This window comes from Protopterus annectens, chromosome 1.part0, assembly GCF_019279795.1.
Source record: "Protopterus annectens isolate FY-2018-M chromosome 1.part0, PAN1.0, whole genome shotgun sequence".
NCBI lineage: Eukaryota > Metazoa > Chordata > Ceratodontiformes > Protopteridae > Protopterus > Protopterus annectens.
Window position 1 is genome coordinate 1,269,178,811 of NC_056725.1, and position 18,279 is coordinate 1,269,197,089.

Sequence of the window (18,279 nt, forward strand, 5' to 3'; positions counted from 1 at the left end):
CCTGGCAGGAATTGAGCCTGTAGGTGCACTTGGTAGCTCAAGGCGGTGTTCCACAGAGCCATGGCTAGTCTGCAGAGAGGATATGAGTGGGTTCCTCCCTCCTTGTTATGTACCATATAACAGTGGTATTGTCTGTCTATCAATAATTGTCCTGGAAGAATGTGGTCTTTGAAGGCTGTCAGAGCATTCTGCACAGCTAACATTTATTTTTGATTGATATGCAGGTGCATTTGACTTGGGTTCCATTTGCCCTGAATGCTCTTCCCTGCCAAGTGAGCCCCCCCATGCATAGTCTGTTGAGTCTGTTGTTAGGGTTTGGGTGGCAGGGGGTAGAGTGAATGGCAGTCCCTTGTTTTGGTGGCAGGCCTCTGCCCACCAAAGAAACTATCTGTAGACAAGGTATGATAGGGATCATTGATTCTAGATCCCGAGAATGTTGACACCATAGGCTTTTTAGATACCATTGTAGTTTCCTCATATGCAGTCTTGCATATGGACTTAGTAGAACGCAGGAAGCCATGAACCCCAGGACTTGCAGTGTTTTCCTTGCAGATAGCTGGGCCTTTGTGGCCAGTAGTTTGAAGTAAGCTGTCAAATGAACTTGTTTCTCTGGCATAAGGTAGGCCATTCAAGCTTGCTCCCAGGAATATAATTTGTTGGCAGGGTACATGATGTGATTTCTTTTCATTCATGGTGTACCCCAGAGAAGTTAACAATTTCCTTACAAATGCCAGATGAATTAACAGTATGTCCTGGCTTTCTGCCTGAATTAGACAATCATCCAGGTATGGGTATATTTGAATATTTCTTTGCCTGCAAAATGCAATGACTGGAGCTAGGCACTTTGTGAATACCCTGGGTGCAGTAGAGAAGCCAAAGGGCAGTGCAGAGAACTGATCGTGCATGTAGCCTGCTTTGACGCATAGGTATCTTCTGCAAGATTCGCTTATTGGGATGTGCAGGTAGGATTCCTTTAAAATCTAGCGTTGCCAACCAGGCATCTTTGCCTAGCATAGGAAGCAGCTGATGAAGAGTTAGCATCTTGAATTTTGGGATCACCAAAAATGTGTTTAGGACAGACAGGTCCAGATACGATGCCAGGAATGGTCCTTTCTGGGTACCAGAAAAAGTCTTTAGTAGAAACCTTGTCCCCATTCTTCTTCTGGGACAGGCTGAATAGCCCTGATGCTTAAAAGAGAGAAAACCTGCTTTTGAGCCTCTGCCCACTGATTTGGGGGTAGATTTGGCCAACTGTTTGGGGTTGGTAAGGAGTGGAAGTCGAATCTGTATCCTTAGGAAACTATTTTTAAAACCCATTTGTCCTGGGTAATGAATTCCCAATTTTTTGCCTGCAGGGCAATCTTTCCCCCTAAAGGAACAGTCAGTTGTGCCGGGCTTGTCATTGAGACAGTTTACCACAAGGGGGAGTCTTAATACTCCCTCCTTTGGAAGAGGGAGCCCCCTCTGCTTAATCCTGTGAGTACCTTGGGACTGAAGCCTGGGTGTTCTGCTGGCTCTGGGTTTGGACTGAAGGCCTGGAAGAAGCAGGAAAGGACCAATTCTTCTTAGAGGGCCAATGCCTACTAAATGTGGGAGGCTGCACTTGCAGAAAATCTTTAACAGTGTGCATAGATTTAGCTTTTTCCTCCATCTTTTTAAGTACTTCTTCTGCTCTGTTGCCAAACAGGCGGTCTTGGTTTAAGGTAGCATCCAGCAATTTAGCTTTAACATGATCTGGCAAAGATTGCTCCTTAAGCCAAGCATGCCTTCTAAGTACAGACCTAGTGACAGCAGCCCTGCAAGATGCCTCTGATGAATCAAAACCACATTGCAAAGTAAGTCTTCCAACTTGTTCAGCAGAATGCATTAAATCCCATAAATCTTTATTTTCAGCACAGTCAGGAATCAACATCATTTTCTGTTTAAGCAATCCAATAACATGCTGCTGATACTTTAACATATGAAACTGGCAGTTTAAGGCCCTAATGGCCAAGGTTGCAGAAGTGTATACCTTCTTACCCTATCTATCCAGCGCCCTGGAATCTCTATCAGAGGGGGTAGGATGTTTGGCAGTAGTAGCCTTAATGCCCTTGGGTAACTGTGAAATAGTCTCAGGATCCACAGTAGGATTTTTAAAAAGGAACTTGTGAGAGTCAGGGACCCTGTAATACCTAGGTTTTCTGGGAGCAGGAGGTAGAGAGTCAGGGGCCATACTAGATTCAGAGAAGGCAACATCCACAATGTCCAGTACAGGAGGGATGGCCAAACGCCTGTGTTAGAGCAGGAGTAAGAAATCCCTAAGCCTCTTTTTGGAGTCAGAGTAATCCTGGCTCTCCCAGCGGAAATGCTCCCTAAGAGTATGCAAGATTTCACCAAAAGAGAAATCCTCTGTAGGGGAAGCAGAGGGAATGGAGTCCTCTGCATCAGAATCCTCATAGGTAGATAAGGGTAAATCCTTGTCATCAGAGGAAACAGAAATTTCAGAGTCCTGATCAGAAGAATCAGAAGGAAAATCAGTCCTAGGTCTCTTAGAGGGGGAAGGGTGGCTTCCCCAGATTAGAGTAATAAGGTCTTCAGCCATTCTTTTCATTTGTTTTTTTAGGCATAGGGGCCTGACCATGCAATCTGGGCGTCTGTTTTCTAGGCATGGATCGAGTTTTAGGCCTTGAAGAAGAAGATGGTGTCTGTTTAATATGCAAGTCAGTAGGCCTGAATACACCCTCAGAAGCCGGTGCCTGCACAGCGGCTCCAGACCCATCCAAGGTAGAGACATCTGCAGGTTCCAGAAGCATCTCGCGGCATACCGGACTCCAAATTTGTCTCAGTAGAGGCCTGCGAATCTGAAGTAGCAGGTATCAGGGTCTGCGAAAGCACCTCACCGAGTATCGGCGAACTGGCGACTAGCTTAGGAGAAGTGTCGTCGGCAGCTTTGGACCTATCTTTGAATTTTTTGGAATGTTGAGTGGCTTACCAAAGCCATTTCTGGATAATTGAACCGAGTACCAAAATATTTAAAAGCGTAAATAAACAGACGACGAATAGTTCATGGTTTGAATAAGGCACAAAACCAACAGAAAGGTACGTCGTGGTCTGGGCCTAAGCAAGGAATGCAGTACGAATGAAAATCTTTATGAGGTATTTGCTTTCCACAAGAAATACAATTGTTAACTTTTACTGACATTGGTTTAGAGCAAGAAAAAGGTTCCCCAATGGGGTACTTAGCTTAGTTGAAGACTTCGGTTCTGAAACTCGAAAACAAAAATTTCAGGAGTCGGCCGACCGGCACTTGCGAACTGCTTCTTCTTTGAGCACCGCACGGCAAGAAAGACTGATGTAATGGCGTCGTCTGCATGCTTTATACCCCTGACTACCTGACGTCATGGAAGATGAGACAGCATCTGACGCAGGACCCAAGACTTTGATAATCAGGCCAACTGAGGGCTATTGCAAGCAGAAAACCCAAATGTGATGACTGCAACAGTGAAACACAAAGAAAATCAGGTGTTTCAACTATATGGCGATTCTGAATGCCCATGACCTATTTCTTTTTAGGTCGTTTCAATGGACAATTTCAGGCCAAAAAAGCCAAACCCCACTAGCTGTGGATATGCATATTTTGGCCTTGCTATGACGTCATCAGCACAGCACAAGCAGAGTGTTTGACTAAGCATAAGAAACACAGGGCTGTTACACCCAGCTGATGTCCATTACCATTAGGGTGATTGTTTTAGTTTGTTAGTTGGGATATTTTGCAAAGAGTGAAAAGGTCACACAGCAAAACCAATCAGTAAAAACTCACTCTTTCTTTTAGTTTGACTTACAGACTACTAAGGTGGGAATTGTGCCTTGCTTATCACATTGTTAGCGATTCAGTGTTCCTTGCCCTCCTGTATCTCAGTAAGTCTAACAGCTCAGCAAACAACAAAATCAGAAATCTGAACCTCCATTAGCAGATAAACAGACTGGAACAGACAGACAAATGTATCACCAACTCCATCTCCTTCAGACTATACTAATCCTGCAGCTTAAGCTAAACCAATACAACACACCATTTTGCTTCAAACTAAACTTGGATGATGGGTACCCTCAAATTTACCCTGGGACTAACTGACCTCTCCTTCCTTGAGAAAAGACATTAAGCCTGAGGGTGGATACTGGCAAAGCCTATATGGTTATTAGACTAAAATGACCCTGAAACTCCTATGAATACCATGAAACCTGAAAAGGTACAATTACCCCTTCCCTAAAAAAAAAAAAAAAAAAAAAAAAAAAAAAAAAAAAACTTTCCAGCACTGGAGAACCTGAATTATTATTATCATTGCATCTCTGAGTAACTTATAATATACAGAATGTAATGTCTGATCCTGTTCTGTCTGAAAGTCTATGCCTGAAACCTCCCGACACAAATAATCCTACAAATAAACATCAACAGTAGAAAAGAAAAAAGGTGACAATACATGATATATCCCCTTCCCTGATTATGGAAATAAGTTTCTTCTTACAATTAGATGAGGTCAACTGTTAACATCCTTGAAACATAATTTTCACACATACGTACACATGCGCACACACACACACAAATAAAGGTGCATATAATGGCAGAAAATTACATAGGGTTATGGCAATAATGGTTCTTGAAGTACAGTACATTGCAAACTACATAAATCATGATATATTTATTTAATAAATTAATGGCATCCCAAAGGAAATGGCATCAGGGAAAACAATACTATGAATATGCATCATTATGGTCAATATCACAGCCTCATGTAGACTGAATCTGACCATATGAAATTTCACCTCCTTAGAACGGTGAGAAAGACCTCTTTCTTTAACTTTTACTCCCTACAGCTGGGAGTAAATGCTAGCCTAGGGCACCGCTATAGGATAGCTTGAAAATGATTTTTGCTAGAGGGCCTACATCAACCTACAACATTTTGGAGTAATGTTCGTGATAAAGCAGTGACACAGTTTGTGCATGGCATGGAACTTGCATCAGCTGGAAATGGAATTCAGTGAACCTACAATATATAGTCATAGTCTAGATGTGTGCAGTATGGAAGCCGCGGTGGTGCAGAGGTAGCATTGTTGCCTCACAGCAAGAGGTTCTCCCGTTCGATTCTCGGCTGGAGCTCCTTCTGTGTGGACTCTGCATGTCCTCCCCGCGGCCGAGTGGCATTTGAAAGACATGCGTGAATGGGCGTGCCTTCTTTGAAGGTTGGGCATCTGGCTGGCACCTCGGCACTGTAAAAATCTACTGCCAATCATTAGCGGATCGGAGTACCACTGTGGCGACCCCTAACCGGGAAAAGCCGAAAGAAGAACAGTCTAGATGTGTGCAGTGTCCCAGACTAGCGCAGGTATCGCTATGGACCAAGCACCCATATTTGAAGGAAATGGAAGTTAAGAGAGGATTTTTGTTCATACCCCATTGGTTCAAACAAGTGGAAGTTAACTACAAACTACCTGGTTATTATTTAAAAGCACTATTTAAGATGGTGATGGTTCTTAAGTTTGCTTCAGGGCTGAGGATTATTTTTTTTTCTTCTAAAAGCTCTCATTCATGAGGAATGTGTGGTCATCTTTTTGATAGATTGCAAAATTCTAGTAATACGAGCTTCTGAAAATGTACCACCATTAAAATTACTGTAAACTTTCAATTTTGAGATTTTCAGATTCTGTCGCCTACCTTTCAGGTTTGGAGTCTACTTTTTTTTCCTGCCGTGCTAGAAGGACCTCCTTCTGATTTCTATCAATGCTCTTTGACCTCATCTGATTGCTTAAAGTTTGTCAATTCTTTTTTCTCGAGTCCATGAAGTTTATTTTATAACAGAAATACTTGAAATGTTTCAAGTCTTCTTTCATGACTTTGGTTAATCTTTTAAAATGCTATCTTTTTTACAGCTTGAGAAGAAACCTCATCCAAAACACGCTGCAAAGGTTTTCAGGTGCAATTTGTCTATCAAAAGCACAACTGTTAATGGATTTCAAAGGTGAAGTCTTGATTATTGTTACAAAAAGTAATTAACGGTTAAATGTTCATTCAAATATTTCAAAATACAAGTTCAATATGTCTTGCATTTAGTAAAGGAAGAAAATTAGACCAGGATAAAGTAGAAAATAACCTACAAATGGAACATGCAGTCAAGTGATGAACAATTCTAAAGCAGAAAAAAAAAGAAAGAAAGAAGGAAAGAAAAAAAGAAAAAGAACTAAAGCTGGCATCAGCCAATGCTGCTCTTTGTACCAACCAATATTAGCAAACGCTTTAGTGTAAGACTAGCTCTGGCTTGTGAAGAGGGACATTCAGTGCTAGCAAAAACTGACTTCATCAGCATAGCTGCAGGATTCTAAGCAGACATTATGATATTTTGTTATAGTGACTATCATCAAAAACAATTCAAAATTTGTAAGCAATATTTGAAATGTGGATTTTCTAAGGCAACATCTACAAGGAAAGTGACAACTCTTATGATATACTAGCATACTGCATAGTGAGGCAACATGAAAAATGGAACTTGGAAAAGGCAGCATGAACCACTGCAAGAAGGACAGATAGTGCACTACACTCAAATAGTGCACTACACTCAAATTGCATGTCTTATTAAGGAAAGGCTTTTCTTAAACTAAAATTGCATTTCACTCCATTAAAATGATAATCAAGGTGATGCCATCTAACAAACGTGATGCCATCTCACCAACACTTTTAAAGTGAAGTCGCACTATTCTGCAATCTAACACCACTTTTCCTTTACTGCGATCAGAAGTTTACTTGCAGGAATGCAGTGTCTGAAGTACAGGCAAATATAACAAAGGAGTAAGGCACAAAATCTGAGGGGACATCAGGTGTCCCTTCCCAACACCCTGTATCCATGATGAGACACACAAGTTGGAACACAAGCAATTGTAAGACAGAGCGAGGGGGAGAGAGAGAGAGAGAGAGAGAGAGAGAGAGACAGAGATGCATACAAATTGGTTACCATTTTTAACAGATAGACCAAAACCAAATAAAAAGGAGGAAAAAGTGCCAATTACCAATAAACGAAATAAGGCACTCTGATAGCCTTACTGTGCACTGTAAATAAATGGTGTTCAAGGTGGAAATGGTTATCAGAGAGCCTTATTTTGTTTATTTTTAAACAGATAGAACTGAGCCAAAAGTAGCCTATCACTTGTTAAAACTCTTCTGTGAATGCTTTGTTAATCAAGTGAAGGTAATCAGATTCAGTTACTGTAAGTTAATCACTTAGAAAATTATCACAAAAGCACTGAATTACTGAAGACTGCTTACCCTCAGTCTCTAAACTGTCTTTGCTCATGGACACAGACACATTCCCTCTTCTTTCAAATGGTGTTTTCTCTCCCATCTCCTCCTCATCCACCTCTGCAATAGGCTGAGAGGCCTTTGAATACTTCATAAAGCTTCTGCCAGGACCAGTTATCCCTAAATAAAATAGAAACAACTTCATTAAAAAATAAGTTATGTTCTTACCATTATTTTCAATCTATGTTGTCTATTTTCAGTCTTCCTCAACTTGTGGGTTTCAAATCAGACCTTGGATTTGACTCAGCAGTTTTCCAAGCATAAGATTCAAAGCTCTCCATCCCATAATGGCTCATTCCCCCAGATTACCTCAGATCAAGTTGCTAAAAATTCACAGCTAAAGTACCTGCATAGTCAAAGAAGAGAAAGGTTCAGCAGCTCAACACAGGAACTACAGGAACCACAGTTCCTAACTCCGTCAGGTCTACATAGAAAAGGCCAGGGGGAAGGAGGGTGGGGAGGTCAAGGAAGAATGAAAATGGACAATACAGACGGAGCGTTATGGTAAGAACATAACCTCTCTATCTGATATCATTTTCATTCGCTCCTCGATCTATTGGACAGAGTCCCCAGCTACACAAACCTAGGGTGGCCCTCATGGAAGGATATTCTGAAGCACCGTAGAGCCAAAAGCAGCTCTAGTCCTGGAAATGATGTCTAGTTTGTAATGAGAAATAAAGGTATGCAACCTTGACCAAGAGGCAGCTGCACAAATATCAACTGATATTCTCAAGGAAAAGGCTTGAGAAGTCGCCATAGATCTTACAGAATGAGCTTTGACATGCCCTGACAAAGGCATACCTTTTGATGAATAAAACAAAAAGATCTAATCTCGTAATCATCTGGCCAGAGTAAGTTTAATAACTGCTGTATCTTTCCTAACTTCTGAAAATGATATGAACAGCTGGTCAGTTTTTCTGAAGGATTTTGTCCTGTCTAGATAAAAATGGAATTGCCTATGTATTCACGCTTGTTCTGAAAATTGGGGAAGAAAACCAGAAGATTAATGAACTGATTGAGATTGCTTTCTGTGGCCACTTTAGAAAAAAAAGATGGATCGGTCCACAGAGATACTCTGTCCTTATGTAAGATTAAATAAGGAAGTTTAGAAGAGAGGGCTTGGAGCTCAGAAACTCTCTTTGCTGACATAAGAGCTGCTAAAAAGGCCGTTTTCCAGACAGAAACTTTAGATCTACCTTAGCTGCTGCTTCAAAGGGGGGAGAACCAAAGCTTGTAAAACCAAAGTATGATCCCAAGGGGGAGGTGGATCCTTGATCGGGGGATGAAATAAAAAGGTGCCTCTGAGAAAAAAAAACTTGCATAACTTAGAAGTTAGAGAAGAAGAGTCTTCCCCAATGTGGAAATGTGATAAGGCTGCCAAATGAACTTTCACCGTGGAACAGCTGGCTCCATTCTGTAAATGGAAAGCCAGGAAATCTAAAATCACAGGAACTGGAGCCGTAAAAGGATCCATTAGCTTCTGCTAAGCCCAAATGTAGAATCTTTTCCATTTACTCCTGTATCCTTCTGGTAGATGCTTTGTGAGCCAATATCAGAATCTCTTGGACTAGGGATGAAAGCCTGGAATGTCTAGCCATCACTGGAACTGGAGAAACCATGTGGTCAATTTCAGACCTTGAAGATTCGGATAAGTCTGCTCCGAAGGCTGGGACAAGTCTGGAAGTTGTTACAGAGTCCATGGAGGATAACGTAGATGAGATCAGAGGAAGGAGAACCAGACCTGGTAAGGACAAAAAGAAGCAATGAGGATTACTTTTCTCTTCAACCAATGAGCTTTCTGAACAATTTTGGGATTCAGAGTACGGGGAGAATGCATACAGTAGACCAAGAGGCCAAGCATGGACTAGAACATCTCTTGGGGACTGTCCCTGAGGAGGAATCAAGGCAAAGAACTTTCTGCATTTGTTGTTGAAGGGAGAGGCAAAAAGACTGCAGCAAGGCTGACCTCACTTGAGGAAGATCATGTTTGCCACTGACTGGTTTAGAGACCACTTGTGAGGAATCAGTACATTTTTATTGAGCCTGTCCGCTAGAATGTTGGACTCACCAGAATATGTATTATGACTAGAAAGCAGTTGGTAGAGAATGCCCATTGCCACACTCTCATTGCTTCTCGACACACTGGGAAAGATCTGGCTCCTCCTTGCTTGTTGATGTACCACACTACGGACATATTGCCCATCTGAATTGCAATGGTCCCCAGAGGAAGAAAAGTTGTGTAGTGCTTGCAATGCCAGAAGAACCACTCATCTCAAGGACGTTGATATGCAAATTGGTCTCCTGAGACATCCATGTGCCTTGGACCATCCTTCCCAGAAAATGCTCCCCGCACCCCAACTGGGAGGAGTCCATGGTCAATGTGATATTTGGAGGAGGAAAAACAAAGGTATGACCTTAGCTGACTTCTGATTAATGAAGCCACCAGGGAAGAGAATCTTTGCATGCCCTTGACAGTTTTAAAGGTTGAGCCAGAGAATGTTGATGTAATGACCACTGAACCAATAACGTCTACTGTAGGATTCACTCGTGTAAGCATGCTGTAAGTAGTAGCGTCATCGTGGCAGCCATAGAACCTAATGCCCTCAGTACTAATTTCACTGGAGGTGATAGAACTGCTAGGATCTGGGAGACACGGAGTCTCAGAGTCAACACTTTGTCTTGAGAAAGAAAAAACATACGTTTTTGTTATGTACAAATAAGCTCCAATAAACTCTATCAGCTGAACAGGACTGAGCTGTGAGTTTTGTTTGTTGACAGCTATGCCAAGAGTGGGAGCCAATTGTAACAGGTTATCTCTGGATTGAATGAGTACATGCCTGGTTGAAGCGGTGGTCGAGACAGGGAAACACATGTAATCCCTGTAGTCTGAGATGAGCTACAACTACTGCCATGTATTTCGTGAACACACTGTGGTGAGACCAAAAGGAGTCACTTGGAACTGGTAGTGACTGGCTCCCAGCCTGAAACGAAGATACCGTCTGGAGTACCTCTGCATTTTGATAAGGTAGTATGCATTCTTCAGGTCTATTGAGCACATCCAGTCATCTACCTTTAGAAGACATAGGATGGATTGGATCATGACTATCCAGAATTTCAAAGTTCTTCACTGATTTAGTCAGAGATGTTAGATCCAAAATTGGCCTTAGGTTCCCTGTCTTCTATGGTATTAAAAAGAACCTTGAATAGATGCCCAATCCAACTTGGTCGGGAGGGACCTCCTGGATGAATTTTTTTGGAGAAGCTTTGTGATTTCTACCACTGCTGCCTTCCTCTGATTGGGTGGCACATTGCCTTTGGCTTGGGAAGATCTAAAAAGGGAATGGAGTATCCTCTGGATACGATCCTTTGGACCCACTGATTATTTGTGATGGCTATCCAGTCTTCTGGGTACAAGAATAAATGCCCCTGACTCCTTCCGGAGAAGGGCAGCCTTAAAGACCACTGAAAGGGTCTGTACGAGAAGGAATCCCGAGAGCCTTGATTTTGCAGACCCCCTCTTCCCCTGGGGTGGCGTTCACCATTGTAACTGCTCCCCCCCACCTCTGGGGGGAAAAGTCTCCCTGAGATTCCTGAAAATGACCTTGAGATTTCATGATCCACAGTTTTTTTCCTCTATGTTGATTCCTGGAGAAGGATCTTTGTGGGGTAGAAAAACAGATTCTGATGGCAGACAAGGTCTTTCCATCTTTCTCACTGCAGGACAGTGTGTCACGAACTGTGGGGCCAAAGAGAAACAAACCAAAGGGTACACTGACAAATGATGCCTTGAAAGGTTCCGCAAAGTCACACAGCTGCATCCAAGCATGGCGCCTAATGGCAATGCCAGAACCAGCAGCCCTACAGGTGACTTCTGCCACATGGACAATCAGCCTCATGGGTAAATTAGATATCAATTGGAGAGTGGCCATTCTGGAGGAAAACATCTTGTGTTCCTCTTCAGACGTGCACTCGGGGGCTGAGCTAGACAGTTCTTAATCAAAGACTTAAAGTCTCCCTGTAGCCTGATAAGTGAGAGAAGTAGTTCAGTGCTTATAAAGCAAATGTGGACAAAGTGTAAACCCTCTTGCCAAACCTGTCAAAAGTCCTAAACTCCCTATTAGGATGATGGATAGTGGAACTTTCCTGAGCTAGCTCCTTTTTGGTGGCTGCTGCAACAACCATGACATCTACTGGGATCCCTTTGGTGCAGTGTGGTTTATCTAGGAGGTCACTTAGTATCTTATCAGCCCACTTGAGTATGGGCTCTACAGTGTCCAGATCCTTCCATGCCCTAGTGGAACCTAACTCAATAAGAGGATCCACTGGGGGAGGGGGGAAGACACCCAGGATGTAGACGGGCCAGTGCCAAAGGCCTCCAAGATCACTAACTCTTCTGGGTTACGGCTTTGGGAGGACCATCCACCCTTTTGATGGAGAATCTCTAAGATGTCCGTAAACCAGACATCGAGTCGTGATTCACCTTCCTTGAAGTCAGTGTCCATAGAGACAGACTCCTGTGGGGAATCCAGGTATCTCCTTTTACAGTTCTTCTGGGGAACCCCTCGGTGGGATACACCAGAGAGGTATCAGAAGAAAAATGGGGTTCCACAGCAGGAAGACGTTGGGGGTTTTGCAGCATCAGCTGTCCCAGTAGAAGATGTGAGACCTCAAGATTCCATAGGGGTGGGGATCAGATCAGATGGTGGAAGAACTGGGAATCCCTTAGGGTGGTTGAGAATCCTCTCCACCATCTTGAAGGCAGAAGGACGACGAGGATCTGAGCGGCATTCCTTCAGAGCCAAAGCCATTGCAGCAGTCTTCTCCAGAGCCCCTGCAATCCTCTGCTCCAAGGGGGGAGCTGGCACCGAGCTATCAAATGCCGAAGCCCCAAAGGGAAGCAGCTTCAAAAGCCTTGCAGTCAAAGTCAACTCCCCAGACCTGATGTCTAAGCTTCATTTCTGAGATACACTGGGCCCAGAAGCTGTCTGAGCACAGTGCATCAGGGAAACAGTTGGACTCAAAGTGGCAACTACCATCAGATCGGACGTTCTTGGGCCCATCGGATCTGACAACTTGAAGCAGAAAGCTGGATTGGAGAAGGGGCCACAGGATGAAAAGAAGACCGTCTGCCATTGATCCAGAAGGGGACAGAGCTGGCAGAACCCCCACCTTAATCTGTGCCTTGAGAAATTATCAATCTATCCACCTCACATTCAGACAAGCTACATAGACATGACAGAGGAGATAGAAGGTGGGCTGGACACTAGCTTGGGAGAGGCCTCCTTGGGAGGAGAGTTCCACACAGAAAACACCCGGCTCTGAGGATACAGGTGGAGCATGGGAAGCCGAGGGAGATGAAACACATAAATCAGATCAGACAACCTCAGATCCGAACGTTTTAGTGCCTTTTTAAGCATCTCCAAGGATGAACGCTCAGGGAATGCATCCTATGTTCCCAGTCTTCCTTGAGTTTTCTAACGAGGGGTTTGAGCCCCTGAAGTGGAAGGTTTTAAAGAAGTGAAAGGAGGAAGCAAGCCCTTCAAGACCAGCTTTTTCCTATGGACTGTTAGCACTCATGGATAAACTCCCCCACAGATTCTGCAAGCGCTGTCTAGCTGTGCCTGGCCTAAATGGACATTCCCTGTGGGAATCAGATAAGGGAATATTGTTCCCATAGGAAGTGCATTTTTTAAACCCCAAAGGTTTACCAGGCTTCTCAGCCATGACAAACCAATTAGAAGAGAAAAGGGAGGCAAAGAAAGGAAAACTAGAAAAGAAAGAGACTATCCAGATGGAATAATTCACAGGAACTAACCTATATACTACAAACTACTACAAAACTTTGTAGATATACATACATAATGGAAGAGAAGGAAGAGTGAACAAGGACAAAAAGACTGGCTGATAGCCAACTTACACAAACTCTTGAGCCAACAATCACAGGAGCAACGAAATCTCAATGCTTCTCTGGTGAGCAGCAAAGAAGATTTGAGGTAATCTGGGGGAATGATGCATTATGGGATGAGGAGGAGCTTGAGCTTTAAATCTTAAGTTTGGAAAGTGGCAGTGTTGGATTCGAAATCCACAGGTCGAGGAACAAATGAAAATGACATCAGATGCAGTGCTCAATAAAAACATGCTCTAAACTACATCACATTCTCAAGACATTAAAATGATGGCACAGTACTTATAGAGAATATTGCAAAAATAATCAGTGAAAGACATAATACAAGGATAAGCCTTGCAGAAATGCATGTCAGGTCCATTTATATGTAAAGCAAGGTGCACAACTGAAAACATTTCATGTATGTTTCATATGAACTGGTGCGAGACCAAGCCAAGGTCTCGAAAAGCTATCCCTTATGCAGACTTAGAAACAATTATCAAGACTGCATTTTTCAGCTACCATATTATCTGATGGAAGATTAAGTTTACGCTGTCCTTTTGCAATCTCGTCTGTGGAGAAAAAATGCCCTATGATCACAAACCTCTTATTTATCATGCAGCAGAACATAGTACCGGGACCCAAAGCTTCTCTTAAAAAGTGAAGTTAATGAACATCTTTCTTTGCCATCGAGGTATTTAGCAGTCAGTTTTATGTGTCACTTCCACCTCATATTTTGTAGTACGTACAAGCCCAAAGAAATTCCTACAGACCTACACATTTCTAACCACCTTCTTCAAGCCCATTCTAAATCTGCTTCTGTCACATCACCACATTAGAAATGGAAACTCCAACAATGTAAATGTTACTACAAACAAAACTTCACCAGAAAGTACAGTTTTGTACCTACCATAAATGTAGAAGTTCAAGTGGTTATACTGATGCAGTCATCACACTTGGGTTATCCTGTCGTCAGGCGGTCCCCGCAGTCTGCCGAATCCCAAAGTCTTGGTCCGGCGTCGGTTGTCGCATCTTCCCTGACGTCAGTGCAACAGGGGTATAAAAGAGACAGCCGACGCCATTTTCTTCAGTTTTTCTTGCCCCAGATGTCAGGTGCCCCTAAATAGGAAGGCAATACAATAGCTATGCAACAATACTTTAGTAGATAAGCAATAGTACTAGCTGTTAGCAAATACACCATATAGACATGCATCCAATAGATTGAAGTACATGGAGTTGTAACCAACACCCTGGTATATAGAGGGGATGGAGGGAGGGTAACCTGGACTGCAGCAGTACAACCACTCGAACATCTACATTTATGGTAGGGACAAAACTGTACTATGTTCATCGTGCTATACTGCTGCAGTCATCACACTTGGGTAGAATCCCAAAGCTATGGAAGGGTGGCTGGTACTAAACTGGGTTAGGTGATGCTAGGATGCCCTGCAGAACTGCAGTGGCAAAACCAGCCCTGGTTTTTGAGTATAATGGAAGGTTGTAGTGCTTGGTAAAGGTGTGCACTGAACTCCAAGTAGCTGCCTCCAGAATGTCTTTGGTTGGAACCCCTCTGAGAAAGGCTGCTGAGGTTGCAGTAGCCCTGGCAGAATGGGATCTAATATGGACAGGCACTGCCTTCCCATGGTGCGAGTAGCAAAAGCGGATACAATGTGCTATCCATTTGAAGATGGTCTGTTTTGAAATAGCCTTTCCTTGTGAACCTGCAGCATATGATACAAAGAGTTGGTCAGTTTTTCTGAAGATCTTTGTCTTATCTAAATAGTAACGTAGCTGTCTGTGAATGTCCAAAGAGTGAAGGAGCCTTTCTCCTTTATTCTGTGTGTTAGGGTAAAAGGTGGGTAAATGAATGGTCTAATTCAAAGCCACACTGGATACTACCTTGGGCATGAAGGTAGGGTTAGTTCGTAAAGAGACTCTGTCCTGATGGAAAATGATGAAAGGTTCCACTGCCATAAGTGCTTGTAGTTCTGAGACCCTGCGTGCTGACGTAATAGCCAGTAACAAGGCTGTTTTCCAAGACAAGTATTGTAGTTCTGCTGAGAATGCTGGTTCAAAAGGAGGTAGTGTTAACTTTTCTAAAACGAAGTTCAGGTCCCAAGTTGGTGGTGGTGGTTTTCTGGGGGGGTCTTATATTCTTAGCCCCTCTGAGAAACTGTCTTAAGTAAAGGGTGTGAGAAAATTGGGGGATCCGTATTATACTGAGCTGAAATGGCTGAAGCATGGATCTTAATGGAGGAGAAGGAAAGGCCTTAGTGTAGCATCTCAGTTAGGTATTGCAGTATGTGAGGAATGTTTGGAATCCAAGGATTTTGACCTTTAGCCTGGTGCCATGCACAAAATCTTTTCCATTTATCTGAGTAAGTCTTCCTGGTGCTGGGCCTCCTGGCCTCCATAATTACATTCAGGACGTCCTTTTAGAGAAATGTTGATTGATAATTTAAGGAATTCTCCATGCAGATAAATTTAAAATTCTGAGCTGGCTGTGACGGGTTTGATAGAGTCAACAGTAGTGGGAATTGAGGCAAGATCCATGGAGGGCTGTGAGTCAAGTTCTTTAGTAATGGATACCAGTGCTGACGTGGCCAGTCCGGAGCAATGAGGATCATTTGTGGTCTCTCTGATCTGACCTTCAATGATACCTTGGTCAATAGAGGTAGTGGAGGGAAGGCACAGACTGTCAGTGTTGTCCAACTGAATGACAGAGCATCCACTTTCCAGGCTAGGGAGTGAGAACTCCTTGTGCAGACTTTTTGTAATTGGCAATTGTTGGGGGATGCAAATAGATCTATGTCTGGACATCCCCATCTTTGAGTTATCATTGAAAATACTTGTGGGTGTAGTCTCCACTCGTGGGGGTCTGCCATGTTTCTGCTTAATTCGTCTGCCAACATGTTTTCCTTTCCTGGCAAGAATTGTGCTTGTAGTTGTACTTGGTAGGTCAAAGCTGTGTTCCATAAGATCATAGCCTGTCTGCATAAAGGGTAGGAGTGTGTTCCTCCCTGTTTGTTTATGTACCACATAACTGTGGTGTTGTCTGTCCTTATTAGAAGTTGTCCTGGATGCAAGAGGTCCTTGATGGCTGTCAGGGCATTTTGCACAGCTAGCATCTCCTTTTGGTTGATGTGAAGATGCATTTGTTTTGCAGACCATTTGCCCTGTATGCACTGTCCTGCCATGTGTGCTCCCCAGGCGTAGTCCGAAGAATCTGTTGTCATGGTTTGGTTTGCTGGAGGTAAGACGAAAGGAAGACCCTTGTTTGTTTGACATGCTTGAGCCCACCATAGGAACTCTTTTTGAAGGCAGGGAATGATAGGTATATATCTGTTTCGAGGCTGTGCCCGTGTTGAGACCATACACTTTTCAGGTACCATTGTAATTTTATCATATGCAGCTTTGCATATGGGATTAGTTGAATGCACGATGCCATGAACCCCAATGCCTGCAGGATTTTCCTTGCAGTGAGCTGGGTAAAAATTGCTATCTTTTTGAAGTATTGAGTCAATTGCTTTGTTTGTCTGGCGTGAGGTAAGCCATCTGGCCCGTTGTATTTAAGCTGGCACCCAGGAATATTATTTGTTGCGAGGGTATTAGTTTTGACTTCTTTTTGTTTACTGTGTACCCTAGGCAACTGAGCAGCTGTGTTACAAAAGCCAGATGCTGTAACAGAATGTCCTTGCTGTCCGCTTGGATCAGGCAGTCGTCCAGATATGGGTAAATTTGTATTCCTCGTTGTCTGCAATATGCAATTACTGATGCCAGGCATTTCGTAAATACTCTGGGCGCAGTAGATAAGCCAAAGGGCAGTGCAGATAATTGATAATGCATTGTACCTGCCAAAAATCTGAGGTATCTTCTGCAATCCTGACATGCAGGTATGCCTCTTTGAGGTCCAACGTTACCAGTCAAGACTCCTTGCCCAGCATGGGAAGGAGCTGCTGTAGAGTGAGCATTTTGAATTTGGGTACCTCCAGGTATGTGTTCAGAATTGTGAGGTCTAAGATGGACCTCCAGGCTTTTTCCTTTCTTGGGACTAGAAACAGTCTTGAGTAAAAACCTTGACCTTGCTCTTTTGTAGGTACCTTTTGAATTGCTTTCATATCCATGAGAGCTGAAATTTGCATTTGAGCCTCTGCCCATTGGTTTGGAGGCAGATTTGGCATGCCTCTCATCCGAGGTAAAGTGTGGAAATGAAATCTGTAGCCTCGGGTAATAATGTCCAGAATCCATTTGTCCTTTGTTATGATGTGCCAATTTTGTGAAAATAGAGCCAATTTCCCTCCCAAAGGTGCTGCCAGGGCAATTTTACTTGGCAGGCGAAGGGGGAAGTCATTGTGTTTGTTTCCTGAAAGGTTGAGATATTTCGTCTCCACCTCTTTGAGTTGCTGTATGCCATTGTCTAGGCCTGAAAGAACCTTGTGGCTGGCCTCTGCCCCTTGGGCGCCTGTACCTACCTCTTTGGGGTCTGTCTGATGCAGGAAAGGACCAGTTTTTTGATGGCCAGTTTCTGCTGAAACGAGGAGGTTGAACCTGTAAAAAATCTTTAACTGTTTGCATAGATTTTGCCTTTTCTTCCATTTTCTTCAAAACTTCCTCTGCTTTGACACCAAATAACACATCTTTCTGCAATGGGGCATCCAATAACTTTGCTTTGACATGTTCCGGTAAGGCTTGTTCTTTAAGCCAAGCAGGCCTACATATGACAGACCCTGTGACAGCTGCTCTACATGAGGCTTCCAATGAATCAAAAACCACACTGGAAGGTATGTTTTCCCACTTGTTCTGTTGCATGCAGCAAATCCTGTATCTCTTTCAAATCTAGTTGATCTGTCTGAGAAATCAACTTCTGCTTTAAATGTGTAATCAAATACTGTTGGTATTTTAGCATGTGGAATTGGCAGTTTAATGCCCTCATGGCCAAAGTGGCAGAAGAATACACTTTCTTTCCCCATCTTTCTAATGCTCTGGAATCTCTTTCAGAAGGGAGTGGATTCTTAGCAATAGAGGCCTTAACCCCTTTGGGACCCTGGGAAATGGTATCGGGGTCTGCATT

The 18,279-nt window shown here is 43.2% G+C and overlaps 1 protein-coding gene across 2 annotated transcripts in view; it reads right to left on the reverse strand.

Moving 5' to 3' along the window:
* CEP162 (centrosomal protein 162) overlaps window positions 1-18,279 on the reverse strand; it is a 2,095,315-nt gene that overhangs the window by 1,954,039 nt on the left and 122,997 nt on the right. For both annotated transcript variants that reach the window (XM_044066152.1, XM_044066151.1), the window contains exon 4: window positions 7,292-7,444. In XM_044066152.1, coding sequence (XP_043922087.1) covers window positions 7,292-7,444 — 153 coding nt within the window. The remainder of the gene's footprint in view (window positions 1-7,291; window positions 7,445-18,279) is intronic.